Raw genomic sequence first — 22,319 nt, 5'->3', positions numbered from 1 at the left:
CTGGAGGGAGCTCTCAGTGTGAGCTGCTGCCACGGGGCACTGGAGCCAGGGCAGCTCTGTGGGATGGAGCCTCTGCACCCACAGGCCCCTGACAGGCTGTGCTGTATCCAACCAAAATAGCTCTGGGATCATCCAATGAGTCCTACTGTCCCCCAGCACTGCCAAGGCCACACTAACCCGTGTCCCCAAGTGCTACATCCATGTGTCTGTTAAATCCCCCCAGGGATGGGGACTCCATCACTGCCCTGGGCAGCTGTGCCAGGGCTGCACAACCCTTTCCAGGAAGGAGTTTTCCCAGTACCAAACCTAAAGCTTCCTGGCACAGCTGGAGGCCGTTCCCTCTCCTCCTGTCCCTTGTTCCCTGGGAGCAGAGCCCGAGCCCCCCCCCGGCTCCCCCCTCCTGTCAGGGGGTTGCAGAGCCAGAAGGTCCCCCCTGAGCCTCCTTTTCTCCAGGCTGAGCCCTCCCAGCTCCCTCAGCCGCTCCTGCTGCTCCAGCCCCTTCCCCAGCTCTGTTTCCTTCTCAGGGCATGTTCCATGTCTTTCTTGTCATGAGGGGCCCAAAATTCCAGGTGCATTTGTAAAAATTGTATTCAAACAGTGCAGGGATGTGTGAGGGACTCACCTGCAGCAACACTTGCTCCCCGTGGCCTGAGCCTGCTCCTCACTGCTAAAAGACCAAATTCATCACAGTTTGAGCTGAGTTTTCACTCTAAGAAAAAAAACAGTACTAGCACCAGAAATACTGAACAAAGCTCATCCCGACTCTGCTTTTCATGATATTTAAATATTTATTTAAATTTAAAAATACTTTTCATGGCACCAATGATTTTATGCTAACTAAGGTATTGGATATGTAGAAAAAGGTACATTTCAAAGGAAAAAAGGATGTAACTTACAGTATTTGGCACATGAAAGGTTAATCTCTAGATTTTCTTCTTTATGAAAACTAAGAAATTCACATTTTCAGGTATTTTACTGTCTACTGCTGAAAGATGCAGTATGCTAGGACGAGATTGATGGGTTTCTGATCTCAGAACCTATGGAAACAACATTTTGATAAAAAGACAGGTAAAACTAACAGGGCCTGAAACACGCGATGGAATCTGGGATGGACGGGAAAACGCACAACGGAAAATCACCAGTTCTCGTGGTTTTTGAAGTAAAATGCTGGGTGACAACGGCAGAGGTGACCTGGGGCTGGGACAGAGCATTATCAGAGGAAAGCCGGGTGGAAGGTCCCAGGAGGGGACTCGGAGGATGTGTCCGAAGAGGATGGAGCATGGGATGGAGTTGTGCTGTCACACGTCACACAGAACATCGCAGTGAGGAGGACGAGGAGGAGGAGGAGGAGGAGGAGGAAGGACGACACTGCAGCGTTAACCCGGGGTGAAAAATGTCAGCATCGGGACGAGCACAACTGCATAGAAACACCAGCGCTTATGGGCTGAGGTAGGAACACTACACTAAGAGTTAATTTTGCTATGTTGCATAAAACAGGATTATCATGTAAAAAAAAATCACTCCTCCACCTCCTGGAGCCTTCCCGGAGGGCTCCTGGAGCCTTCCCGGAGGGCTCCTGCCTGCTCCGGAGCCGGGGCTGGGCCCCAGGCCCTCCTCGGGTCTCGTGCTGTGAGCGGGCGGCCGTGGCCGTGACCTGGGTGGGGTCTGTGCCCCCCGACAGACGTCGACAGACAGGACCTCTCCCCTTATTGCAGTGACAACGATCCCGGTCTGGCCCAACGCCACCGTCCCGCTCAGCGGTGGGTGGTGGATGCTCACAGACAACACGGACATCAGGCTTTGTAAAACTGCAGTTATGGCCCCAGCTTACGGAAAATCTCTCCCTGAGATGAAATTAAACTTGTCAACTGTTTTCACCTTTTCTTTTTTTGCTAATATGTCCAGCTTCTCACCCAAACCTTACCAGAACTGGCTGTTATTGCTCCCTATGGATGGGCTGCTGCTCCCGGTGATCACCAGTCCTGGGGGTTGTCACCAGCATGATGAGTCGGGTTTATTGACTTTTGCTTAAGAACAGTTGGGGCTAATGGTGTCCATTGGCTTCTTCAGTGTCACCTGCGCGCCTGAACTTCTGTCCTCTTCAGAAGAGTCCAAAACCCAGAGCTCCTTCTCTGTCCCAAACCCAGCAGGGCTTGGCTGGCGTTGGGCTCCCATCCTATGGAAGCGTTTGCTCCTCAACCATTTGCTCACTGGGAACAACTCGGTACCGGCACCCACGGTCACCCCATCCATAAAGTAAAAAAAGACTGGATTAGATTCCATAACAAAATAGCATTTCCTTGTTAAAATAGACCTTGAAATGTCTCTTTTTTTTTTTTTTGTTCTTTTTTCTTGATTTTTTTACAAAACAGGTACAACTGGCGGAGGGTAAAGGTCTTCCCAATAAATCTGACAGTCACTACAGCTCCACACCAGGCTTGGCTGCGCGTGCCTGGCGTTCCCTGGCTGCCTGTGCTCCCCTGCCCTTGGGAGCACCGACGCTTCAAGGCTTAAAAAAGTGGCGAAGGGCCGAGTCCGCAGCAGGGCGAGGGCTCCGATGGCTGCGCCGTGGGGAGAGGGGGAACCGGGGCGTCCCCGAGAGCATCGCGGCGTGTGTCACCTCGGAGGGGGCTCCGGTGAGCAGGGAGGGCTCTGCCAAGCGGTTCGTGGAGGGTGGTGGGGGTGGGCACAGTGCGGATTTAATACCGTGACAGTACACGAGTGTTAAATTAAACCTCAGTAGCACCATTGCTAAAGCTCCTGCGGAACGGCACCGCCAGCCCCGGTTCTGCGGGGGGGTGGCAGAGCAATGAATTCCTCTCTGCTCGGTGCTTCCCAAGTCATGCGCATGAGATCGGGACGGGAGGTGTTGTGCGGGCTCCGGGGGTGGGAGCGGGCGGCTGGACATGGGGAGGAGGAGGCTCCGGGGGCTGTGCCCACCCTCATCTTCCTCCCGGGAAGCCGCCTCCCGGGCCGCGCCGGGCTCTGGGTCGGGAAGGGAGGGTTAGTGTGTGCCCGGCGGGTCCCGCGCGGGGACGGCGGCAGGTCTCTCCCCAGGCCCCCGTGGTGCCTCCTGCCTTCAGGTGTCAATGAGCAGGCTTACCACGGCGCGGAGCTTGCAGGCAAACCATCGCCTGAGGGGACAAAAGTATTGGTAATGGAACTGCTCGAACTCGGGGGTCTGGCGGATATCACGGAAAAAGGCAGTGTCAAGGTCGGACTCAGTAAGGACGATCAGGAGGAGGAGCAAAACAAAGAGGAGTCCAACTGTCACAAGGAGCAAACGGAGGACACTTAAAACAAACTTATTCACCTGTTGGGCCTGTGCCGGCCCCAGGCCGCCGGCACCCGGGCACAGCGCCCGCAGCTCGCCCACCTCCGCCTCCGCCGCCGGCGTGCCCGCCTCCGACTCCTTCTCCTCCTCGATGCTGCACGGGGCCCCGTTGGCCTGGCGCGAGAGCAGCATCAGCTCCAGGCTGTGCTCGGCCACGGGCGTGGGCAGCACGCTGTCGGCCGGGCTGTAGCTTTCGTCGGCGATCACGGCCACCCGTTCGCTGCTCTCGGCGCGGCCGCCCCGCCCGGGGCCCGCGAAGGCGTCGCCGTGGGAGGCCGAGCGCACCGGGGTGGAGTGGGCGCTGTCACGCAGGGACTCCAGGCCTGGGGGCACAGGGGGAGGGGGAGAGGGGGGTGCTCAGTGGGTTGCAGGGGGGGCCTTCCCCGTCGCCGGGAGCCCCCCATGCTGCCCCCAGCCCCCTGTCCCCGGGATGCTGGTGGTGGTGGTGGTTGTGTCTGTCGGTCTCTCAGACCCGCAGCCCCTTGGCCACAGTTCGTGACCGGGGTGCTGACGGTGCTGACGCTCAGACACCCATGTGGCTCATCACTGTCACTGTCACTGCTGGCCCTGAGCCTGGACCCCGGGCAGGGCCCGGCCCTGTCAGCAGCTCATCACAAACCACCCGCGGGCTGGAGCTGCCCTGAGGTGACAGTGACAGCCCCCCTGGCAGCTACTGCAGCACCTTTGGGGCCCCTCTGCCACTGGCACCGCCAGCCCCTGGCACCATGGGCACCGTGGGCAGCTGCTGACAGTACCCAGACATGGGCAGGGACGAGCTGGGGGAGCACGGTCAGCACAGCAAGGGGTGCAGGGAGGGGTGGGGGGCAGAAACACAGCCCGGGGGGCCACACTGGGGCAGCTGGTGGGGCCCTGCGAGCCCTGAGCTGGGCTGGGCTCTCCCCGGGGCACCACTGTACACAGCCAAGCCTGCTGCAGCCCATGGGGCCAAACTTGGGGACTTATCCATACGGATTTATCCTTACAGATCTACCCCCTGGCTGACAAAGCCCTCCCCCGCCAAACCCCTGCACCTCAGAGAGGCACAGAGGGGTCACACTGAGCCAGAGTCCCCGTGGGCAGCACAGCTGAGCAGTTGTGGGAGCCCTGGAACAGACCTTGCCCCCCTCAGAGCAGAAACTGGGAGACCCCAGTGTGGGAGGTGTGTAGAGAGAGCTGTGCTGGTCTGGTACAGGGGGATGTCCCCCAGCATGTGCAGGAGACCCCCACAGCACAGGCTGCTCTGAGTTCTAATGATGCACCACAAACCAAATGTTTTACATCCACACACAAGAGCAGGAGCCATGGGAAGAGCTGTGTGCCAGCCCCTTGTGCCAGCCCCGAGCCCTGTACTGGGCTGAGTTACAGCCCTTTGTGCAGAGGAACTCCCGCCCCCACAAACGTCCTCTCCAAATTCCAAGAATCCCCACAAACGTGGGACTTGTTTCTGGCAGTTCTGGCAGGCAGGGTAGGAGCTCTGCCATCACAGCTTCCCCAGCACCAGGGAGGGTGTCTGAAGATCGTGCTGGGGACCAGTGGGTCCCCAGGGCCACCCTGCTGGCAGCTGGAGGGGGACGGGGCTGGACCTGTCCCCGCGGGGAGGACACAGTGACCACAGCACCTTGGAGTGCTGTCACTGCGTGTCCTGCCCTGCGGAGGGTGTAGCACCCGGAGCCACCCGGTCGCATTCCCAGGGCTTTGCAGCCTCTCCTTTGTAAACACTGCCCGGCTGCCCCGGCTCAGCCCGGCTTAGCACCACTGCCACCCGGGCACCGGGGCAGCCCGGGCGGTGAGGAGTGAACACGTTCTCACCCCGACAGTTATGCGCTCTCCCGTCTCATGTGAACATCCCCCGCGGCACCTGCTGCGTCCCTGGCAAGGGGGACACCCACTGAGGGGGTTCCCTGCTCATCACCGCAAGTAGAGCGGTGCTGACCCCCCAGACACAAACCCTCGGCCGTGTGCTTCCATGGCACCGACAGCAGAAGCTAGAAAATCCCAGGAAATCCGGGTCCAGCCCCACCACCAGAGCTGCTTTGTGGTAATAACAACCCAGGGTCCATCCAGGACCAGAGACCCCAGCCCACTTCCCCCCACACATATCCCACGTCCGACATCCCTGCATCCCGCCTGCCCCTGGGGCTGTGGTCACCAGGAGACCACGGGGACCACAGCCCTGGAGACAGCCCAGAAGAGCCCAGCCCTGGCAGCGCAGCATTACCTGGCACAGGGGCATCCCCGGGGCCGTGCGGAGCATCGGGGCCGAGGCTGGGCACAGCCGGCAGCAGGGGCAGGATCCCCAGGGCCCGGGACAGCAGCCGCGGCCCCAGGGCCAGCACCCGCACCCGCACCCCCCGGCAGCAGTGGTTGATGAGCCACAGGTGGACGCTGACCCTGGTTTTAATCTTTACCAGGCACTTCACCATGGTGGCACAGGGGCAGGAGGAGCGCGGGGACGCCGCTCGCCCTCCAGCACGGCTGCTCCGAGTGGCACTGGCGCTGCTGGCCCGGGGGCAGGGCTATTTTGGGCACCGAGTAGAAGTGAGAGTGAGGAAAAGCAAAGGGGTGGTACCAGCTCAGGGTGATTTATGGTGGGAGGTGATTTCATGCTCTGGCTGCTTCGTCGGGGAGGGTGTCTCATGTAACTGGGTGGCAGAGGTGACCCTGCCTGCTTCTACCCCCAAAACTGGCACAGACGCCAGCCCTGGGATTCCTCAGTGGAATTAAATCCTGTCCCTTGGGACAGGCAGTCCCTGTCCCTGTGCACAGCCCGGGAGCAGGATTGGTGTGGCTGTGCCAGGACAGGGCTGGCTCCACAGCCCATCCAGGCGCAGGGCACAGCTAGCGGGGCACCCACCCCCTTCCCCCCTGCTCCTGGGCCATCCCAGGTCCCTCGTCAGCATCCCTGTTTTCCAAATCTCTTTGCACCTTCACAAACTTCTGTGCACCTTCCCTCAGCCACGACACACCCCCCAACACCCACCCCACACTGTGTCACCCCAGTGTCACCAGGAGTCAGACACTGCTGTCACCAGTGGCACCGCCACAGCCCCCAGAGATGTTCCCAACCCCATGGGGCAGCTCCAGGGCTGCTCCCAGTGTTTTGCCCTCTGCCAGCCCTTCTTCCCAGTGCATCCCACCCTGATTCAGTCCCAGGATGGGGAGAAGACTCCCTGCCCCAGCCTGGTGACACACCAGCCTTTCTGAGGACAAGGCACCGGGGCTGCAGACTCAGCTGGACATGTGTGTGCATGTGTGTATGTGTGTGCATGGGTGGGGTGTGTGTATGTTTGTGCACATGTGTATGTGTGTGCACACAAGTACGGGTGTTCACATGTGGGGGTGTGTGTGCACAGATCTGTGTGCACACGTGTACGGGTGTTCACATGTGGGTGTGTGCGTGCACAGGTCTGTGTGTCCCCGCTCCCGAGCCCCGGTGGTGGCAGGGCCCCCCTGGTGCCCTACCTTCCATGATGGAGATGTGGACAGCTCTCCGGCGGGTGCGGGGCACGCTGCTCAGCCGGGGGCCGTGCGTGATGGACGGGCAGCTCCGGCTCGGCACCAGCCCGGCCCTGGGGATGACAGCGGGGACAGGGTCAGAGCCAGGATGGTGCCAGCGGCCCGGGCACGTGGCAGTGCTCCTGCTGGGATCCCACCCTGGGCACCGACCCCTGGGAGCTGCTGCCAGGCTCTTACCGGTGAATCTCAGGGGGCTCCCTCTTGATCTTGGCGCTGGACTCCATCACCTCCTTGGCGACGCGGCCGCTGCAGGAATATCAAGAACAGCAGAGGTGAGGAGAAGAGCATGGTACCGGTGAGCCACCACATCCCCCCACGGCACCCAGTGTCCCACCTGGGCCCTCCCCACAGCTCCAGGGGAAAGCAGAAATATCTGCTGGGAATAGGGGTGATGGAAAGGCTGAGCTGACACCTCTGCCACCATGTTTTGTTGCTTGGACTGGCATTGGATACTGGACACCATGGGATCACTTCCCCTCAGCTGGGGGACATACCACAGGCATCCAGGTCCTCCCATGCCAGTGAGGAGGGCTCTGGCATCGTGCACCTCACAGCTGGGGTCGTGCTGGGGTCTCTTGTGCTGCAGAGGTACGAGGTCCCAGGCCCAGGCTCTCACTCCAGCAACTTCCCCCAGGAATTTAGGGACCACAGTGATTCGTTTCACTTCTTGTTGTTCTCAAACCCCAAATCCACTGTCCTCTCCCCTCCTCCACTCCTGTCCCTCCAAAACTGCAACTCTGGAGGTGGGGAGGGGGATGGCGGCTGTGACACAGAGACAGCAGGGGTGGTGGTCTGGCTGGGGTCAGCACTGCAATGGGGGGATCTCTGCAGGACCTGGAGATGGCCCTTGACTGGTGCAGCCCCAAAGCACCTCCAGGAACTACCCCTGCTGTCATATTTACCTGTACCGGAACCGGCTTCCCTTGAAGAACAGGTTGCTGCTGGACACCGTCCGCACCTGGCTGGACTTCTCCAACCTGCAACAGCACCAGGAGTGTGTGAGCATCCCACACCGCCAGCCAGGAGCTGGGAATGGCCCTGGCACTGCGTCCTGGCGAAGCTCTGCCCAGTTCTGTTCCCAACACATCCCACTGGTGACCAGGACAGGGGACTCTGCGGGTGCTGGGACAGCATCACCCCCGCTGGACTGACCCTGCACCCACTCAAGGGGGGGCCATGTGGTGCCAGCTGATGGCAGCGAGGCCAAGTGACAGGAGCAGAGCCCTGGAGATGTGGAATACCACCAGGAATGACCCCAGCTGCGGGCAGCAGTGGGTGGCACTGGCTGGAGGGACATGAGCACTCCATCAGCACAGCCTGTCCTTGCTGGCACCGGGAGCATGTCCGGGATGGACCCACTGCCAAGGAGTCTCCAGCAGCTGGAAGGACCTTGGGCCACAGCTCCCACAGGGCCATCAGTGACATCCACATGCAGCGGCTGAAGTTCTCCAGGGGGCTGAAACCCCACCATGGCCTGGGCATCGCAGGGTGACGGACATGCCCGTCCTGGGCAGGTGGGCACTTGCCAGGGTGGGTGAAGCTGCCATGAGGGACCATCCCATCTCCCTCCCATCCCATGGGACCTGATCCCTCACCCTAGGACTGCCAGCAGCACCTCAGCTGAGCCCACGGTCCACTCTGCTGGGTGCACAAGCCAGTGGTAATTCACTGACACAACTAATCACAGGGAGATTTGTAAAGCAATATTGCAATTTCATTTCATGTTCATGTAATGAGGAGCGAAACCTGCTGATTGCAGCTGCTGATTGCAGAATTCCCAGTGGGAATGCATCGCACGCTCTGTCTCGCAGCTTGCTGATTAAAATAAAACTCATTACAAAGCACAAAGTGGGCTGGGTTAAGTATGGCATAAGCAGGATGGTGAATCCAAACAGCTCCACTGGCACTTCCTCAGTACTGTGGCTCTGCCAGGGCCACTGGGACACGGTGCCCCATGGGCAGTGACTGATCCCAGTACCTGGATGGAACCCAGAGGTGGGCACTGACCCACGGAGGCTGCAGGACACCCCAAAAACCAGCACTTACTTGTAGAAAGCCTGGTTCTCAATCCCACACTTCCAGAGGTGTTTGCAGGCTTCTGGTGTCGGGGCAAAATAGGTGAGGACAATTTTCTTCTCCTAAAGGAGAAAGACAGGGAGTTGAGCAGGGAACAGGGAGTGGTGCCCATTGCACAGACGGAGACTGGAGTAGACAGGGCTGAGAGTGGCACTGGCATGGACAGATCTTGCCTTGGAGCCATTTGGGACACAGGGGTGTTGGAGCATTGGCTGACAGCCCGGTGTGGTGCCGGGCATGAGGGATGGGCAGATGTGTGCCAGTGTTCTGCCACCCAGCCCTCTGCTCCCAGCCTTTGGGAACAGCCAGAAATACAACTTTCATAAAAAACTCCTGCTGATGGCTCCTGTGGGAGCCAACTCCACCCAGAGGTGTTCCAGCTGACTTTGTGGGACACAGCAATGAATAACCACCACAATCCCAAAGGCAGTACCAGCGGGAAGGCATGGCCAGGAACTGGTGGGCAGAGCCTCTGCCACAGCACAGCCCAGGGGGGCTGAGGGATCTAATGCCCAGAGCAGGGCACCAGTGGGAGCAGGGAGGTTACCCCGGCACTGTCATGGAGCTGCAGTCGCTGTCACCATCCCTGTTCCCTTGCCCTGCCAGGCTAGGGTGATGCTGCTGCCAAGTTCCTGAAGAACCCCCTGAAGACATGACCACACTGTGCCCAGGAAGTCCCACGGGAAACGGGAACACTCACCTCCTTCTGACTCACATACAAGTAGAAAGTCTTCCCTTCGAATTTCATCTTGGTCACCTCATTCCTGCAAGGACAAGGACAGGCAGGTGGGAGCTGTGCAGAGCCCACCACAGCCTAGAGCCCACCCAGCCTGGCTCCTGGCACCACCCCGGTGAGAGCCGGTGTTTGGGATGGCAGCAGGGCAGCTTCCAGACCCTGTTTTCCATCCTGGGAGGTGCGATGGGGTGGTGAGACCAGCCCTGGCTCAGAAACCAGGAGCTGGAATGTGGGACACCCCAGAGTGAAGCTGGGGGTCAGCGGCGAGTCCTGGGGTCCCGGGGAGCTCATTCCATGGGCAGTGGCTGGTGGCAGTGCCAGGGACACACTGGCCAAATCTGGAGATGCTACAGTGGCCTGGGAACATCACAGCCAGGCTCAGAGGGGCTGGGGGCATTTGGGACGTGGCCAACATGGGGACGGTGAAGTTTAACGGAGACAGACGTAGAAAATAATAAGTCAGGGGTAGCAAAGCTCTGGGTGCACTGAGCACTGTCCTGTCTGGGCACATCCCCCCAACCCTGGTGCCGTGTGGGGGGGTCACCCACGTACCCCAACATCCCTCAGAGACCCCGGGGTGATACAGGACACCCATGGAGCGACTGGAGCCCGGGGTGGGAACTCACCACTTGATGAAGTGAACCCTCTTGTTTCCCTGCAGAACGACGAAGCCGAAGGGCGTGAAGGCCAGAAACGCCGCGTTCCCCGACACGTCCTGCAAGGCAACCGTGGCTGCTGGTCAGAGAGCTGCTGGGCAGCAAAGCTGGCACAGCACCAGCCACCTCGGCCAGGAGCTGGGGCACTGCAGCAGCCTGTGACCAGCTCTGCCAGCACCATGTTGTAGTTACACGTTATCATTTATATATCACATTGACACATAGAATATATGCTACTATCATAATAGTATCATTGTTGCAATTAATGTGTCTATTTATTATATATATTGTAGCTATACTATTACATGTAACTATATATAGTTATTATATAGATATACAGTATTTATTTAATATATATATATAATAAGTACTATAATATACATAGTTTAATATAGTTATACATTGTATTATCATAGAATATCCTGAGTTGGAAGGGACTCACAAGGGTCATCGAAGCCCAGGTCCTAAACACTGTATTATATGACTAATATATGTAGTAATTAACCCGGGACATGATAACCCCTGGCTGCACTTCTCTCTCCAGCCAGTGCCCTGGGCAGCGTCAGGCCAGTTCAAAGGCACCAGTTATGTCCAGTTCAGGCAGCACTTCAACCCCATCCCAACGGCAGCTCCAGGGAAGCAATCGGTGACTGCACTGGGTGCAGGGAAAACCAGAGACACTCAGTTGTGAAAATGTTGTGAAATAGTTGTGGCTGGTGAGCAATCGCTGGATTCATCCTGGGTTTGGTTTTGGCCAGCAGGCATCCAGAGGGCTTTTGAGGGATGCTCAGAACAAAAGTCCATCCTCAGCCTGTCAAGGCTGAAAGGCAGAGAGAGCTGATCCCCAACCAACACCTGCACACGGCAGGGTGTGAACCCCAAATCCAGAAACCTGCCACAGTTCAAGCCCTGGGCTGCCCAAAGTGCTCTGGCTCTTTCCCAAATCTGGGAAAGCCTTCAGGAAAGGAAGCAGGGTCTCAGCAGAGTGATGTACCCTCCTGGGGGTGCAGAGGCTTGGCAGGGGATGGGGGGGGCTAAAGGGGGCATGGGACCCTGCACAGGCTCAAAAACCCTGTGGATGTGGCACCCGGGACATGGGTTAGTGGAGGGTTGGCAGTGCTGGGGGAGCAGTTGGGCTCAATGGTCTTAAAGGGCTTTTCCAAACCAAAAAATTCCATGATTCTGTTTGCTTAGGCCAGAAGTTCTGTCCACCATCTGACACAGAGAAATGAGGGAACCCCTGTTATTCACACACACACATTCATGCAGGGATTGACGTCTAGAACAGTTACCAAGGATGGCACCAGCAGCTCCAGTGAGCCCTGCTTAAGAAGGGAATATCTTTTTCTATGTTTGCATTTTTGGGGGAAAACTACTGCAAGACCATGAAAACTTCAGACAAACAGGACCAAGTCAAGGGGCACTGAACCAAGAATGCCTGGTGGGAGGAAACAGCCCTTCATCCCAACTCTTCCACAGTCCATTGGAGAAGAGGGAACAGAATCAGCTCCATTTCACTTTGGATCCTTTAAGCACATTAACAGCAGCTCTTGATGAATTAGGCTGAACTCTGCTAATAGACCTAAAAGTGTGTATATTTGTCCTTAGCTGTTAAAAGACCATGAATCAGTGTAACTCAAATATATTTAAAAATGTTCTTGGGGTAAAAGAAAGGCAACTACCTGACTTTAGCAGCAAGGGTCAGAAATGGGTGGTTCCTGGCAAGAGCACTGGTTTAGAGGGAATTCAGAGCAAAGCAACCCCCAGGGCACTCACAAACAGCCCATAAACAGGGAACTCCCCCAGTTTACTGTTAATGTGGCACAATTCAGGGAAAAGCCCTGAGGGATCCCAGCACAGGCACTGCCTGAGGGGAGAATTCTCTGCCTGCTTTGTATCCCACATCCATCTGCATGTGGTGGGATTATCGGGGAGCAGAGAGAGCCACAGGCAGTGACATCCACAGTCAATAAAGAGCATTTCCAAAAGCAAACTGGATTATGGGCTGGGCAGAGCAGAGGATGGACTGTCCCTGGCAGGTTAATGCCTGGTTGTTCCTCAGCCACTGACCCTGTTACTGCCTCCCAAAGACCTCCTTCAGCAGCAGATGACTGACCCCTCTCTTACAGCTGTCTGCATGTGAAAATGCTTTCCTACAGCTTCTCTGGACACCCCCTGGGAGGATTTTGGGGAATCCAACCAGAGCAACAGCTTTAGGAACTGCTTTAGGAACTGTTTTACCTTGCATGGGTGTGGGTCAACCCCGTAGGTCTCCAGAGTCTGGGCTTTCCTGAGAAAATTCAGCTCTGAAGTAGCTGGTGTCTGCCCACTGCGGGAGAAAAAAACAAGGGGAAAAAAAAGAATATTCCATGGAATAGAGGAAAGGCAGCTACTGGGATTCTGTTAACAATGAGGCATCAGCTATGGCTCATTCCTGTTAGATTTGTTATGGGATCAACAGGAGCACAGCACTGGAGCCCAGCCCATCCTCTCCTGCCAGTTCCTTCCACAGGAGCCATGCTGAGCTGGCAACACTGGGAAGGGACAAAAAGGAGCATCTGCCAAATTTAGTGATGAATTCCCTACTTGCAGCAGAGACATCTCATCTGCAGGGAGGAAAGGGGAGTTTGGGGGCAGAGGGCAGCAACCCCTGCATATAAGGACACAGCTTACACACTAAGGATTGAAAATCCCAAACAGGGATAACAGTGCTCCGAGCACCAGCAAACCCCACAGCTCTGGTACCTCAGCTCCGACTTGTGGATCTCCGCAATCTTCCTCTCCAGCTTCTCTGAGTGTTTGGGGAAGAACTGGAACTTGGAGCTGTAGCCTTCTGGGTGCTTCCCTGGGTCATAGTCCCCGATCTCAGCTGGTGGGAGACAGATCCAGTTGGGAAGAGCAACACAACCAAAGCACACTCCCCACCCCGGCAGCACCCAGTCAGGGCTCAGTGCCCCCTGGGAATGCTGCTCCAACCCCACTGTGCTTCCCACTGGGAAGGATCATTTGTCAGGCATTAACTGCGTCCACTTAATTCCACTGCTTATGTGGGAATCACTTGGCAGCAGACAGTCACAAATTTATTAATTCCTCGAGGTGCAGGAGGAGGCAGGAAAACAGGCAGAAGGGCAGAGGCTGGATGAGCCAACAGGATGCTCCCGGGGAACACCATGGCCAGAATGCAGGGGAGACCCAGTCCCCATCCTTGTCCTTCCCCAGCCCAGCCCAGCCCAGCACTGGGGGGTAATATCAGTGTTCCAGGTGCAGTGAGCTGCTGTCAGAGCAATAATGGAAGCAGTGCAGAGCATGAACAGCAGATTTGCCGTGCCCAGAGCGTTACCCTGCAGGATGTAGGCAGCCAGCAGCGCCGCGTCCGATGTCTTGCACAGGAGCCGCCCGTGGTACAGATCCCTTTTGATCTGCAGGAAGACTAAGTACCTGGGGACAGGAGGGAGAGTCCACTCATTAAGCAAAGTTTAAATTACCCAAACAGGCAATTTAGATGTGGAGTATCTGCCACCAGACACTTGCTCTGACATCTCTCTCCCAGCAGCTCGTTTACCAGACTTGACACTCGCTGGGAGTGAACCAGGGCTGATCCTGGCCAGGACTGGGGCTCAAATCCACACATCCCAGCCCTGTTCCAGCCCACAGGGACATGATGGCTACTCTGGGGCCAGCACCCAGCCCAAGGGCTGGTGGAGATCTCCATCAGCCTGGATACCCTCCAAGTTTCTTCATGGCACCAGAACACAACTACAATCCCCCCACCCCATCCGAGGTGCCCGAGGACGATGCTCTGAAGGGGATCTCGTGGTCCAGAGCCCACCAGCAACTGCTGCACTTCCCAGTCCTGCATCCTCCCCTGTCTGCTCAGCTTCCCCATAGCACAATTTTTCTCCTTCCCAAACTTTCTGTGTCCTTTTAGGTCTCAGCACACACTCCCATCCCTCCTCTGTCCTTGCCAGAGACTGGCACAGTATCACCCAGGGGGAACTGCCTCCTGTGCTCACCCATCCCTATCTCCATGCCCAGTGAAAAGAAAAACTATGTTGGAAAATTACATATTTAAATAAATTTAAACCTAAGCAACAGTTTGGGCTGAGTCTTGTGGTGTTTGGAAAAACCTTTAGATGATAAAATGTGAGTCTCAGAGGGAAGGAGCAAAATGGAGCGCTCAGAAATGCATTTAAATAACCAGACTCACACTCTGCAGTCTCTTGGTCATGCCTCATTGCTCAAATCCATGTTTACGATGAGATAAACCACTAATTTGCACAGATAAAATATATTAAAGAGAAATCAAGATATTGAAGTGGACTCTGTCCAGGAGAAAGTGAATTTTAAGCCCAGGCTCCAGCTGCAGCTGCAGGCACACCTCAAATGGTAGCAAGGAGGGACAGCTCACCTGCATGGGACTCAGCCTGGACCCGTGGAGTGACAGAGGGCACAGTTAGATGAGGTTTTGGGAGGACATCCTTCCCTGTGTTCCACCCTCTGCCATGGGCAGGGACACCTTCCCCTATCCCAGCTTGCTCCAAGCCCGGTCCAACATGTCCAGGGATGGGGCAGCCACAGCTTTTCTGGGCAATCTGTGCCAGGGCCTCCCCACCCTCACAGGGAAGGATTTCCTCTTATCTAACCCTTTACTCTTATCAGTGTGAAGCCATTTCCCCCTTGTCCTGTCCCTCCAGGCCCTTGTCCCAAGTCCCTCTCCAGCTCTCTTGGAGCCCTTTTAGGTGCTCCAAGGGGCTCTCAGGTCTCCCTTTACAGAGGGTGCCAGCTCAGAGCCCTCCCGCAGAGGCTCCAGCCCAGCTGCCCTGGGCAGAGCTGACCCTCCCCACCCCATCAGTCAGGGGCTGGGGTTGATGTGCTCCAGAGATCCACAGCCGTGGCTTGTTTTCCAGAGCTGCTGAGATTGCTCCGTGAGTTCTCCTCATGTCCTTCCTCCTGGCAGGAAGAGCAGCCTGAAGAGCCCCTAAAGATAGAACTCGGGAGAAGGGCTGTCAGGTTCTGCAGCGCAGTCATCGCCCGGCGCTCCCAGAGCGGCCGAGCTCCTGAGCTCCTGACGTCACAGGGATGTGGCTGATCGCTCCCAGGGAATGTGGCTGATCGCTCCCAGGGATTGCTCCCAGGGAATGTGGCTCATTGCTCCCAGGGATTGCTCCCAGGGAATGTCAGGGGAACTGCAGGCACTCCAACACTTCCCAACACGCTGAGCACAATAAGGACACCCTGAGCTGAGGACGGGCTCGGGCAGTGGCTCATTCTGCAGTGGCAGCAGAGTGAGCAGCAGCAATGGGCGTTCCAGGGGCAGTGCCACGTTTGGAGCGCTCTGCCCTGGAATGCGGGTTTGGAACCGACTGCAGTCAAAGACCAAGCCAGGGGGTTTAATCATAGAACCCTGGAATGGTTAGGGCTGGAAGGGACCTTACATTCCACCCCCCTGCCACAGGCAGGGACATCTTCCACTAGACCAGGTTGTTCTAAGCCCCATCCAACCTGGCCTGGAACAATTCCAGGGATGGGGCAGCCACAGCCTGTGCCAGGGCCTCACCACCCTCAGCCTCTGATTCCCACCAGGTACGGCGGCTCCGTGTGCTGACTCAGCACAGATGGGGATTTCCAAGCTTTTCCCCCACAGCTGGGACAACCCTGAAGTGTCCAGGTTGGTTTGGAAATCTCAACAGTTGTTGCTCTCCCCTGACTACAAAGCAAAGCTCGGCCTTGTGCTCCTGGTCCTGCCCCGCTCGTACCTGGTGATCTCCTCCTTCAGCGCCGCGGGGTCCGTGGGGTAAAACTTGACACGGAAGCACATGGTGAAGGGAGGCTGGGCTGCAGGAGAACAGAGACACTGTGTCACCAAGCGGCAGGGCTTTCCCCTTCATCCTGAACCATCCTCCTTGAGCACATGGTCAGATACTGCTGGGGGTCTCACCTGCCTGCCCCGTTCCCCCCAAACACACCCGCTGCCCTGGTGAGGAGGGAGCAGGCAGGCAAGGAGACATTCCTCACTGCAGGGGCCATGAAGTGCAGATGTCCCTGATAGTGCTGCTGGTGCTTCCCCACAGCTTTATCTGCTGGCCACCCAAACCTCTCCCCACTCCCAAATCTCGTTTCCTCATCCCCAGCCCTGCTGTCCCGGTCTCCACGGATGCTGGTGCCCTGTGCTGGGGGGTCACGACCAGCTGTGGCTGCAGTGGGGCTGGTGGTGAGTGATCCTGCTCTCAACCCACCAGAACAACTTTTGGGGGAGCCTTTTTCTGGGAGATGGGTTGTGAATTGACCCCACAAGGGACAGGCTGGAGAAAATGGAACGTATCTACGATGGAAGGAGCACACACTGTCTGTCTGGGACACCTACAACACTCACCCCGCATCTGCTTCACAACTGACTTGGTAAACTCCAGCCAATGCTGAAAGGAAAAAGAAGGTGATTAAAGCCTGATGGCTGTGACTTCACAAGGTGGGAAGGATAAGGAAGAGGAGGGTACTGCTCCAGGTGAGAAAAGCCACCTGAGTGTCAGTGAGTGCCTCTGGAAAGGAAAAGGAGAGAGTGGGGGTTCAGACTGGCCCTGTCTCACAGTGAGGGAGAAGCTCTGTGCCCAGCTCCTGGCCCATCATTGGCTGCTCCCTGTTACAGCCATGGCAGAAGGTGCCTTGGGAGCAGGAATTAGTTGTTATATTGATCAGCGGGAAGCACAACACAAGGCTGTTATCAATAGCTGTGTCTGGAGTGTGTTTGAACTGGTTCTCATTCACAGCGAGGGGTGGAACAGCTCACTCTGCACACATCCTAACTCCGAGGAACTGACAGGACTCACTCACACAGCCTTGGTGTGGGAATCCAGCTCACTGGGCCCATGGGTCTGTGTGCCCCTCTGCCAGACCTGCTGCAGCTTCCCGGGGCTCAGCAGGACACGGATCCGTGCCAGGAGCCGGGTCAGACCAGGTCCTGCCGAGCTCTCAGCTCCTGCACTCCCACGTCTCGTCTCACTCTCCATCGCCCGAGGCAACACTCAAGTGTTTGGATCCCCGGCACAGAGCTGTCAAATGGCCTAATCTCGGTGTTAACACGTGAATCAGTGCTAGAAATGGTCCTGCAGACCCGCTACCAGGGGATCTCCCTCCTCACTTTGCAACAGCATCACATCCTCTCACTCTGCAAACTCCCGATGCCTCCAGCCCTCACACGAGGATCCGAGGGCCGGGTGAGTCCCTCCGGCTCACACATCCCACCATCGCCGGGGACTCGGGGAGCCGGGACACTGGGGCTGCTGCCAGAGTCTGGGGGCATCCTGGACCCCTCCCCCGCAGGGCAGGGGGTCTCCCCAGGGGGCTCAGAGGGCCTGTCCCATGGGCAAAGGAATGACCCTGTCGGGGCACCCACAGACCCCTGCAGGGCAGGGCAGAGCTGGGGAGGAAGAGCCCCTCATCACCGCCTAAATCTGATTTTATCTCTGACCTTTGCTTCCCGCCGGTTTTCAGCGGCGAGGACAAGCCTGACACCCCTCCCCCGGTCCGGGCAGGAGGGGCTCTCTCTCACCCTTTGCTTGTCGGGGTCCACAAAGCGGATGCCGAAGTAATCCTTCTCCAGCAGGTTCAGGTGGTGGCAGAGAAGGTCGAACAGGTACTGGCCCTTGGCATCTCTCTGCAGGACAAAGAGACTCAGTGACCGAGCACGGGGGAAGGCGCGGGGGGGGGGATAGAGAGCTGGGGGAGCGGGCTCCGAAAATTGTGAAGTGACACCAAGGACAGTGCAAACCCCCCCCACATCCCTGTGTGATATTTTCAACTCAGAAACCATCTCCCATCCCACCCGAGGGGCAGCAGCCACGAGCAGGACCTCACAGCAGCACCAGACCGAGCATTAGCGGGGAATTTAAAAGTATCATAGATACAAAATCTGCTACATCTCAGAATTTTTTAACATTTCATTTCCAACGCTGCAGACTGAGGCACACACATTTAATTGGGGCGCTGGGAGCTGCTCCACAGCGGTGCTGGCCCTGGACACCGCGGTCCTTCCAGCACATTGGCAGGATAAAAACCATTATCCACCTCGCAGGATCTGCTTCTTATCGGCCTCTTCCTTTATCTGGCTCAAATTGCAGCTTGCCGCTAAACAAAGGGGGGTTTGTCCCGGTCACCCTCCGGCGATGGGTGCTCACCCCCCTGCCCTGGGCTGTTGTTATGCAGTTCAGAGGTTTTGCTTCGTTCGCGAAGCCTAGCCATGACCAGAGGTTTTGCCAGCACACACCCAAAAGTTCTCCTCCTCCTCCCCTTGGCTGGGGGGCGCAAACACGGCCCCCGCAAAGCACCTGCTGCTTTGGCAAATGGCCGATTGTTTGAGTCATTAACCTTTAACGTTCCAGTGTCTCACACCCAGAATTCCCATCTCATCCGTACCGGCTGCCCTAAGGGGGACAAGCCCCCGAGAGCCCCGGGCCGGCCCTGCCGGAGCTGCTGTGCCTCGCAGCGGCTCCTGCTCACCCACCCCGCGCGTCTCCGCCGATCAAAGGCTGCTCCTGACACCCACGCTGCCTCCCTGCTTCCCACAAATACATTGTTTCCTGACAAATACAGGGAACACACGCGTTATCTGATCAAATAAGTGCGTTATCTGATCAAACAGCCGCTCAGCAGACACAGGCTGCGATGGGGGAACCCCGCGGGACGGCATTAACCCATTCCTGGGAAATGTGTTTGTACAGGTTTCAGCAGCTGCTGACACCGTGTCCTCGGGGCCGGGCCTGGCAGCACCAAGGGGATGCGGCGGTGACCCCACAGTGCTGCCGCCGAAGCAGGGGCTGTAAACCCTGCCCGGGGTGCAAACCCTGCCCGGGGAGAGCCCGTCCTGCTTGGCCGGCTCTGCAGCACCGGCCTCGGCAGCGGCACCGGGAGTGGAGCACAGAGGACTCAGAGGGTGCCCTGGTGCTCTCCCGACCCAGCGCCTGTCCCCACCAAAGTAAATCACGGAATCACGGAGTGTGGAAAAATCCTCCAAGACCATCGAGTTCAACTGTCCCCCAGCACTGCCAAGGCCACCACCAACCCATGTCCCCATGTGCCACGTCCACACGGCTTTTAAATCTGCCCAGGGATGGGGAATCCACCTGGGCACCCTGTGCCAGGGCTGGACAGCCCTTTCCAGGAAGGAATTTTCCCAATATCCAACCTAAAGCTTCCTGGTACAGCTTGAGGCCGTTTCACCCTGTCCCTTTTTCCCTGGGAGCAGAGCCCGCCCCCCCCCCCCAGCTCCCCCCTCTGTCAGGGAGTTGCAGAGAGTGAGAAGGTCCCCCCTGAGCCTCCTTTTCTCCAGGCTGAGCCCCCCCAGCTGCTCCTGGGTCTCCAGACCCTTCCCCAGCTCCGTTCCCTTCTCTGGACATGCTCCAGCCCCTCCATGCCTTTCTTGGAGCGAGCACTGGGATTTTGGAGCTGCTGCTAAAGCCCAGCGGAGCAGCCCCGCTGTGCCCGCAGCGCCTGCGGCAGGGCCGGCCGGGCTCTGCAGTGGATGCACCGAGCTCGGCTGAGCGCGCTCTTTCCCCACCTATTAGCGAGTTTTTATCCACTCTCGCAGGCTGGATGCAGCTGTTCGGGCAGAGGGGAGGGCGTTGGAAGCGCTGCCGGGAGCGCTGGCAGCTGAGGCGCTCTGCAGCCGCAGCACGGCTGGCAGACGGGCTGGAGCTGTGCAGGCAGCATTCCTGCCAAGCCTTGGGAGAGCTGGGACCGTCAACAAACAGAGCTCCCCGCAGGCAGCGGGTCCTGCCAGCCGGGAACGGCGCTCCGGCAGCGCAGAGCTCACCTCAGGCATCGCCTCTGCCCCCCTGCATCCCCCTCCCCTCCCGGGCAGGCACCACTTACCCCTGCTGGGACGTCCACGTGCACCGTGGCATTGGAAAAAATGAAAGATTCCCATTTCCATACTCAGGAAACCCGAATTTCAGCTGCCTCGGGTGCAGCCGGTGCTGCATTCCAGTCCCTCGCTGGGATGAGGGTGCTGGGACATCCCCAGCTGTGCATTCCCGGTGCTGCAGCATCCTCAGCCGGGGGCCAGCAGAGACCACCCTGCAGAGGAACGAGGTGCCAGCCCACAGCTGGGAGAAAAGACATATGGGGAGCAGGGGCGACCCCAGGGCCACCCACAGCAGCCAGGCCCCTGTCCCTTGTGCACGGCTCGAGGAGCAGACACTGGCCTTGGAGGCAGCTGATCAGCTCCAGCCTGAGCCAAAGGTGACTCCCTGGGCCTGCAGAGCCAGTGTCCCCCAGGACCCCGGGGCCTACCTGCCCTGCAGCCCTCCCTTGGCAGAGACATCCCTCCGGGAGGCTGGGAAGGAAGGGCAGGGTCCCCATGGGCTGCTGCTTCACTGGGAACATGGCTGTGGATGGCCTTGGGCTCGATCCCAGGGCTGCAGTGCCCATCCATTCTCCCAAAACACAAAGGAACTCCCTCCCAGGGACCACAGGTCCCTTCAGCCTGTGCCCCTTGCCCACTGCCCTGCTGCCACTTGTGCCCGGGGACAGGGAGCAAATGCCTCTGGCTGAGCCGGAGCCACTGGCCGGGATGGTCAGCCTGTGCTGGGCACTGGCACTGGCAGCTACTGCTTGGGAAACGAGGCTGCTCCACCGTCAGCCAGGATATGGATTTGGGTGCTGAACTCGGAAAACCATGGCCTGGATCATGCTTTATTAACAGGCAGATCAAGCTCTGTGAGCACCATCCATCACTGTCCCCATCACTGCCCGGGCACAGGGGCACAGACGGGGAGGACAAACAACACCTGAATTCAAATCCCTTCTCCCGAGCCAGAGCAAGTTACTTTTTGTTCATTAAATAGGATTCAGTTTTCAATGAGGACTGAAGCAGCAACACGGAGCTTGAGAGGAGACAAAGGGTGGCAGCAGCTTGGGAGCAGTGGGACAAAGCCTGGGCCCTGCTCACCTCTCAGGCATGGGATCACCTTCCCAGCTCAGCTGTTACCTGCTTTGGGGAGGCTGGACCTCTTCCCTCATCATCCAGAAAACAGTAATAAATGTTGGGCTTATCCTCTTCCCCTAAAGGAGGTCAGTCTGCAGGCTGAGCTAAAGGAACGTCTGGCACAGACACAGAGGTTAAAACAACTAATAACAGAAAATGCATAAACAAAGACATACTCCTAAATCATTCCCAGATAGACCCGGAGGGCTCTCAGGCCCAGAGCCACTGCTGCAGGAGTGCAGGGCTGAATCCACATCCCCCCAGCATCCCATCCCTCTGCACCTCTGAGAGCAAATGTCACAGGGATTTGCCCCAGGCTCCTCTCCCTGTTCCTGCCCCAAAGCAGCACGGAGCCTGGGAATGCTTTCCTGTGCAATTTGCACGGAGGAATTGCAAGGAAGGACAAACCAGACACCCCCCAGAGCCTGGAATGTGGTGAAAGTGTGAAACCACAATGGCATTACAGGGGGAATGTTCCCTCTTTGATCTCTCTAACTTGAATTAAACATATTCTAAATTAATCATTAGCAAAATGTCTTTCAGGAAATTATCTCAACCGCCTTTACAAATCACGACTTAAAAGAGCTCTCGTTGCATAACACTGGCTTAAATATTCTGTGTTTGGATCTTTATGTGTTCTTATAAAATGAGACTCCTGTCTGTCTGAAGGTTTTTGAGGTCAGCCTTTTGGGGTGCCCAGGCTGACGGGGAGATCACGGCCAGGTGCTGGCACACACCAGGATGCCAGGCTGGCACACACCACACCGAGGGTCTGCTGTGGATGCCAACACCTGCCAAGGACTCCCAGTGTCTGAGGGTGCCTATAAGGAAGCTGGAGAAGGACTCTTTGTCAGGAACTGTGATTGGACAAAGGGGAATGGCTTCTCACTGCCAGAGGGCAGGGTTAGATGGGATATTGGGAAGAAATTCTTCCCTGTGAGGGTGGGGAGGCCCTGGCACAGGTTGGCCAGAGAAGCTGTGGCTGCCCCTGGATCCCTGGAAGTGTCCAAGGCCAGGTTGGAT

General features: G+C 57.5%; 1 protein-coding gene across 3 annotated transcripts in view; it reads right to left on the bottom strand.

Annotated features, from left to right (window-relative positions):
• Nucleotides 1-768: 768 nt before the first annotated feature.
• Nucleotides 769-22,319, bottom strand: part of FRMD5 (FERM domain containing 5) — a 74,231-nt gene continuing 52,680 nt past the window's right edge. Inside the window, exons 1-14 of one of the 3 annotated variants that reach the window (XM_027688312.1) lie at nucleotides 17,865-18,509; nucleotides 16,692-16,734; nucleotides 16,075-16,153; nucleotides 13,659-13,756; nucleotides 13,064-13,187; nucleotides 12,560-12,647; nucleotides 10,289-10,377; nucleotides 9,627-9,690; nucleotides 8,897-8,988; nucleotides 7,753-7,827; nucleotides 7,028-7,096; nucleotides 6,797-6,903; nucleotides 3,314-3,657; nucleotides 769-2,652 (exon numbers count right to left, since the gene is read on the bottom strand). In XM_027688312.1, the coding sequence (XP_027544113.1) occupies nucleotides 2,617-2,652; nucleotides 3,314-3,657; nucleotides 6,797-6,903; nucleotides 7,028-7,096; nucleotides 7,753-7,827; nucleotides 8,897-8,988; nucleotides 9,627-9,690; nucleotides 10,289-10,377; nucleotides 12,560-12,647; nucleotides 13,064-13,187; nucleotides 13,659-13,756; nucleotides 16,075-16,153; nucleotides 16,692-16,734; nucleotides 17,865-18,125 (1,569 nt within the window). In that variant the 5' untranslated portion in view covers nucleotides 18,126-18,509 and the 3' untranslated portion in view covers nucleotides 769-2,616. Of the gene's footprint in view, nucleotides 3,658-6,796; nucleotides 6,904-7,027; nucleotides 7,097-7,752; nucleotides 7,828-8,896; nucleotides 8,989-9,626; nucleotides 9,691-10,288; nucleotides 10,378-12,559; nucleotides 12,648-13,063; nucleotides 13,188-13,658; nucleotides 13,757-16,074; nucleotides 16,154-16,691; nucleotides 16,735-17,864; nucleotides 18,510-22,319 lie in introns of those variants that run through there. The other 2 variants (XM_027688311.1, XM_027688310.1) reach the window with 2 other exon arrangements.

Source organism: Neopelma chrysocephalum, unplaced genomic scaffold (assembly GCF_003984885.1).
Source record: "Neopelma chrysocephalum unplaced genomic scaffold, ASM398488v2 Primary Assembly neopelma1_75, whole genome shotgun sequence".
Classification (NCBI taxonomy): domain Eukaryota; kingdom Metazoa; phylum Chordata; class Aves; order Passeriformes; family Pipridae; genus Neopelma; species Neopelma chrysocephalum.
This window is presented reverse-complemented; position numbering and strand designations above follow the sequence as displayed.